Genomic DNA, 6,005 nt, shown 5'->3' with positions numbered 1-6,005 from the left:
AATAGGTATATACACGATTTAATCCAGTTTTACATTTCGACTATGACACATTTCGAGTGAGGTAAATAAGTTATATTTTTGCATTATTAAATACCCAATGGATATGTTTAATACTAAAGGGTTATGAATAGTTCCAAACAAACAGAGAACTAATATCTAAATATTCAGTTATACTAAAACTTTTTCATTTCCAGATGGAAATATGAAGCATTTTCTGAAAGACAACCTGACAATCTATGAAATTTTATTTCTACTTCTCAAGACTTGGAATTATTTAATATTATAATAAAATAAGTGGTAAAATATCAAGATTAACATATTTTAAATGATCCAGGACACTCTGAAAACAACCTTCTTATAAGACGTTATTATTAACAATTCAATTGGCAAATTTTAATAAATCAAGAAATAAAAAACACAAAAGGCAAACGAGATAAAACTAACTCATGACTCATCATTTTAAAAATGTCAAATTCATGTTAAGAACAGAAATGCAGTGTTTGTAGAGAAATCATAAGGATAACATGACTTTTTATCATCAAGAAAGCAAATTTTATCCTTTGGAAATTCTACAGACTATAGGTAGGAATATTTTATTATTATCTTTAATTGGAAGAAATGTAAAACACAGTGACACTTTAAAATATCTTTATGGTTATATATCTTAATAACTGTTTATGAAGTATGTTTACCTCAGGCCTTTGCAGTCCTTGCAAAATAAAATGAGAAATGTTGTGAAAATGCATTTCTAAGATAGTCCTTAAAATCTTTTCAAAGTGCTAAGAGAATAATCTCCTGATGCCAGGACACACTAAAACTCTGACTGCTTCTTTAACTTACAAATTCTTGTCTGCTTTTTACCTTTTCACTGAATAGGTTCAACCAATTTAAAAGTTATATAGTATAGAACGCATTTCAAAGTGGCACATTATATATTGCCAAGGTACTATAAAAACTGTTTTCCTCAAGTATCCTCATGAAAACAGTATTGAATTTGAGTGGTTCAGAACAACTATTTGCCAGTAGAAAACATGGTGAACAAATTTAGAGAGGTGCTTGTCGTCAGACCTCATAGAAAAAAATAACCACATTATCATCTGACTCCTACACACACACTTGTAATCTGCATTCAGAAAATACCTTCTCAGTGCATACACTGACTGCAGTAATTACTATGAATAAAATTCGATCATGTGAGAAAGGGGTGATCACAAAGAAGTGTCTAATTAGGGAAATGGGTAGAGGCATGGCACAGACTGGTGCATATACTAGGGACTGCAGTAAGGGGGTTTTAGCACAACAGCATAAGGGTACTAGTACATACTTAGGAGGAACAAAAGAACTGCTCATAAGCAAAATGACCAGGGAATTCAGAAGAGCAGAATGGGAGAGGTAGAAATATTTCCTCCTTGATTTGAACTACAAATATATTTACTAAGTGAACTCCATTTGTCATAGGTCAGGAAAGCTTTAATATCAGGTGAAGTTCACACTTTCTCATCAAGATGATGATGATCAAATATATTAGATACAAAATGTCTATATAAATCATAAAATGCTATATTCATGTTAAAATTAACAGTGTTTCAAAATGCACAGTAAGCCTCTTATTCCAGAGAGGGCTAGGAATGAGGGCCCCAGGACAGAGAAATGAACATTCCCTTCTGGTCCATTCCCAAATTTTATTGAATTAGTAGAATCAGGCCAAGAGCTGGCTTTGATTCAGAGCAGACACTAGTAAACTGGACAAACAGAACTGTGAGCAATGTTAAATGAGAACTCTGTAGAGAAAGTTCTCCACAGCCTGTGGCAGGAACAAAAGCCCATGTATACTTAATGCTCATAAACTTTCACTGGCTGCAAAACTATGACATAAACATTTGCTAACTTTTGTTGTCTAAGACTTTAAGAGGGGAAATACGGAGGCAGGAAAACTACTGATTCACAAAAGCCTAAACATGTCTTTTCCCTTCAGTAACAATCCCAAGCCTAAAAAAGATTCAAAATGCATGAGAATAATGTGCATTTCTATGACCACTGTAAAGCTAGGAAAGTAAGGCTCAGCAAGACTAAATGACTACTATAAGGCCACTTGTTCAATGTTAATGAGGCAATATTTTAGAATATGCTTGTAAATATATCAAAACCCTGACATTTTCCAAAACAAAAATTAAAACCTCCTATAGAAAGACAACACAAGAAGACAGACAAAAGATCAAACACCCAAATAATATTCCACATTTTTGCACTCTACTAATATTAAGGATATTATAGAAATGAGGTAAGATTCATATTAAAAGTTAAAACCACCAACCAGTTCATCTATCACTAATCATTTAATGTTCAAAGGGATCAAATCCCTTTTCATTACATTAGAATCATGGAACCACTATAAAATACTCTAAAAAGTTACGCCAAAGGAGTACAAATAATGGAAATACAGTTGAAAAGGAAACAGAAACAATCTAGACAAAACGCCTACTTTTATAAATATTGAATTAAGGCTCAGCTAGGTTAAGAGACTTGCTCACGGTCACAGAACTCATCAGTTCCAGACTCGGGATGAGAATTAAAATCTCTAAATTTGAAGTCCACAGATGCGTTCCTTCGCGAGGCAGCAAGAACCGAGTGCACGTAAGCACTCCATCCCGAACATCCTCAGTCAGATTCGAGCGTCACAAAAGTGAGCCGCCACACGGCAGGGCACAGGCAGAGTGTGTTCATATCAAAAAAGGGGCGCCAGTCACCGTGATCAGATCTGTTTCTTTCTGAGAGGCATGGCTTCCTGTGGGATTGGAGAATCCAAACTGGGTTTCTTCCTCGTGCCCAAAGAAGTCAGACTCGGGATGCATGCTCCAATCGGCTTTGGCAGGGGTCAGTAGTTCCGAGACACTGTTTTCACAGAGGGTGCTGGAGGGGGTCAGAGCTTCCGTGTCCACGGTTAACTTATTGCTGGGCGTCAAAACCTGGGGCTCCAGGCTTGAGTTTTTCAGAGCCAAGGAGCCAAAGAGCCCCACGTTTCCGCCGGAGACATCGTCCACGTCTAAGGGGCTCTGCTGATAACCAGCCACCGAGGTTCTGAAGAAGAGAGAGGTATCCAGACTCTGGGGAAGGTCACTGGGGGCCCTGAGGGCCCGGGGGTCCACCGCTTGCCCTAAGGAGTGGTTATTACTATCGGCAGGGAGACCTCCCGCGAGAGTCGAGTTCACAGAGGCCACGTCAATAGTCAAGATCCCAGAATTGACCAAGGCCGTGTCCAGCACCGCAGCAGAACCGTGGCCAGGCACGTCGGAGAAGAGAGACACCAGCTCTGCACCGCCGAGATCGTTCGGCCCCTGGCTGGTGAGCTCGCTGCTGGGTGTCAGGGAGTTGGCGGCTTCCAGCTGGGCCAGGAGGTCCTGGCTGAGGTTGTGCCTCTTGGCCATGTGGGTCTTCATGCTGTGCTTGGACGTGAAGAGCTTGTTACAGGTGGAGACCGGGCAACGGTTTTTCCAAGCGCCCACGTCCTGCAAGTGCTTCTTGGAGTGGATGTAGAGGCTGCTCCGGGCAGAGAACCTGGCACAGCAGCCTTCCACGGGGCACACGAAAGGCTTCGTGCCCAGGTGGGTGATGCTGTGGCCTTTCAGGTGTTCGGCCCTGGTGAAGGACTTGCCACAGCCCTCCACGGGACAGGTGAACCTGCGGTCGTCCTCGTGCTTCCTCTTGTGTCTTAAGAGCTTGGACATGCTGGTGAAGTTCCAGCCACAGCCGTCAAAGTCACAAAGGAAAGGTCTCTCCCCCGTGTGGCTGCGCAGGTGAATCTTGAGCCTGCAAGCCTTGTCATACTGCTTGCTGCAGCCAGGGAAGGAGCAGGCAAAGAGTTCCTGTTCCCTGAAATGGGCGCGGTTATGAGAAAAGAGGGCACTCACAGTAATGAACGTCTTCTTGCAGCCAGAGAACGCACACTGGTAAGGCCTCTCGGGCTCGAAGTGGCTGCGCTGGTGGGTGCTGAGCTTGGCCTGCGTGGGGAAGCTCTCCTCGCACACCTCGCATTTGAAGGAGTTCTCCTGCTCGTGCCCCTTCATGTGCGCTTTGAGGTTGTACACGGTGGTGAAGCTCTTGCCACAGCCCTCCACCGGGCAGCCAAATGGCCGCAGCTTGTCGTGCGACTGCAGGTGTCTCTTGAGCTTGTAAGACGTGGTGAAGGTCCAGCCGCAGCCGCTCAGGGGGCACTTGAAGGGCCGCTGGCCCTGGCTGCTGCTGTGTGTCAGCAGGTGCACCTTCAGCTGGTGCTTCTTGGCGAAGGTCTGTCCGCACTGCGCCTCCGGGCACAGGTACAGCACCACGCCCGGGCCCGGGACCAGAGGCCCGCGGGGGCTCTGGGCGGCGGCCGGGGCCTCGGCCTCCTCCTCCGGAGGCGCCGGGGCGGGCGCCGGTTCCGCCGGCTCCGCCAGCAGGAGGTCCGGTGGCAGCTCGGGGCAGTCGCCCAGCTGCGCCGCGGCGGCGGGCGGAAAGCCGGCCTGCGGGGCGATCAGTCCCCCGGGCGGCGGCGGCTGCGGCTGCGGGAAAGGCGCGACCCCCGGCTCCCAGGCCGGCAGCGGGGGCGTGGTCAGGGTGAGGACGCCGTTCTCGAAGCGCAGCAGCAAGTCCTGGTTGTGGATAGTGATGGTGCCCGCGAAGGCCGCCGCCGGGCCCGGGCCCGGGCCCGCCGCGGGGAGCGGGGACGGAGCCGGGACGGCCGGCAGGCAGCGGGGGCCCGGCTCGGACCGCCCCGCGGGGTTCGCGCCGCTCTCGCGCCGCCGCTCGGGCCCCGGGCCTGCCTCGGCCTCCTCCCTCCACGCCGGCCCTCCGGCCTGCTCCGAGCCCACTGTTTCTACATCGCCACCCACCGGGTCAAGCAGCAACAGGAAGAAGTCGTCGCTGCCGCTGCCGCTGCCGCCGCCGCCGCCGCCGCCTCCGCCTCCGCCTCCTCCTTCTCCTCCTCCTCCTCCTCCGCCGCCGACGCCGCCGCCGCCGCCACCGCCGCCGCCGCCGCCGCCGTCGCGGCTCGGGTGATCCGGCCTCGGCGCCAACCGGTTCGTGCTGGGGCTCGGGCCCAGGCCCCGTGAGGCCCTCTGGGCCTCTGCGCTCCGCGGCCCCGGCCCGCCATCTTGGGCCCCCCGGAGCAGTAGGAGGCGGCGCGTGGGGGCCTGACAAGCCAGAGAGTCCGGGGCTCGGTGGACCCCGCCGCCACCCGCGGGGCAGCAGCCGCCGCCGCCGCCCTGTGGTGTCCCGCGAGCGGGGAGCAGCCTCGGGATTTCCATCTCGGCGTCAGTGAGGCTCGGCTGGAACCAGAGCCGAGGCGGAGGCGCGACCCCGCCCCCTGCCGCGGGCCCGAACACGTTCCTGAAAGGAAAAAAAAAAAGTGCAATGCGCAGAAACTGGCCCTATCAGATATTAAAACGTATTTAACGCCACAGTGATTTAAATATTCTGGTACCGTGGCTCTGGAACGGGAGAGACAGCCCAGAGGCAGAGTCTGATGCGGAGAAATAACTGGCACACTTCTGTTACAAAGTAATCAAGGTCTTCCGAACTGAAGGGAGGAGAATGACAGTTGGTCCAGAATGCTGCTAAGGCCCCTAGACACCTAGCCAAGGAAAACAACTTGAATTCCTACCTCACTGTGCGGAGGAGCAAATAAACCTAGCGCGGGCGGCCTCCCCGGGAGCCAAGCGTCTTTCCTGGCACTTCTCCTGTGTTGGAAGTTGTTTACTGCTGGGCGGAGGACAAAACTTCTGACAGGGGAAACTGTCTTGCCCGCACTAAATAAACTTCCTTAACTCTACCGTTTCTGGTGCAGACGCCGGCTCCAAGCACACACACGCGCGCGCGCAAACACACACACGCGCGCGCGCAAACACACACACACAAACACGCGCGCGCGCAAACACACGCACACACACACCACACAAAGTCACACCATACATACACACGTACACACGCACACACACCACACAAAGTCACACCATACATGCACCACACTC

The 6,005-nt window shown here is 50.3% G+C and overlaps 1 protein-coding gene across 3 annotated transcripts; it reads right to left on the bottom strand.

The window, feature by feature from the left end:
- Positions 1-378: 378 nt before the first annotated feature.
- LOC118575225 (zinc finger X-linked protein ZXDB) lies at positions 379-5,789 on the bottom strand. 3 transcript variants are annotated; one of them, XM_036175868.1, is made up of 2 exons: positions 5,459-5,789; positions 379-5,364 (listed from the first exon to the last, which is right to left on the bottom strand). In XM_036175868.1, exon 2 carries the CDS (start codon positions 5,280-5,282, stop codon positions 2,721-2,723), a length of 2,562 nt encoding a protein of 853 aa, XP_036031761.1. In that variant the 5' UTR covers positions 5,283-5,364; positions 5,459-5,789; the 3' UTR covers positions 379-2,720. The 3 variants fall into 3 exon arrangements, with proteins under 3 accessions (XP_036031761.1, XP_036031760.1, XP_036031762.1); XM_036175867.1 differs by having other exon boundaries at positions 379-5,554; positions 5,639-5,789; XM_036175869.1 differs by having other exon boundaries at positions 5,639-5,789.
- Between the last annotated feature and the right edge of the window lie 216 nt (positions 5,790-6,005).

The sequence above is a fragment of the Onychomys torridus genome, unplaced genomic scaffold (assembly GCF_903995425.1).
Source record: "Onychomys torridus unplaced genomic scaffold, mOncTor1.1, whole genome shotgun sequence".
Lineage (NCBI taxonomy): Eukaryota > Metazoa > Chordata > Mammalia > Rodentia > Cricetidae > Onychomys > Onychomys torridus.
Note: the sequence above shows the minus strand (reverse complement) of the source record. Positions and strands in the feature narration are given on the sequence as shown.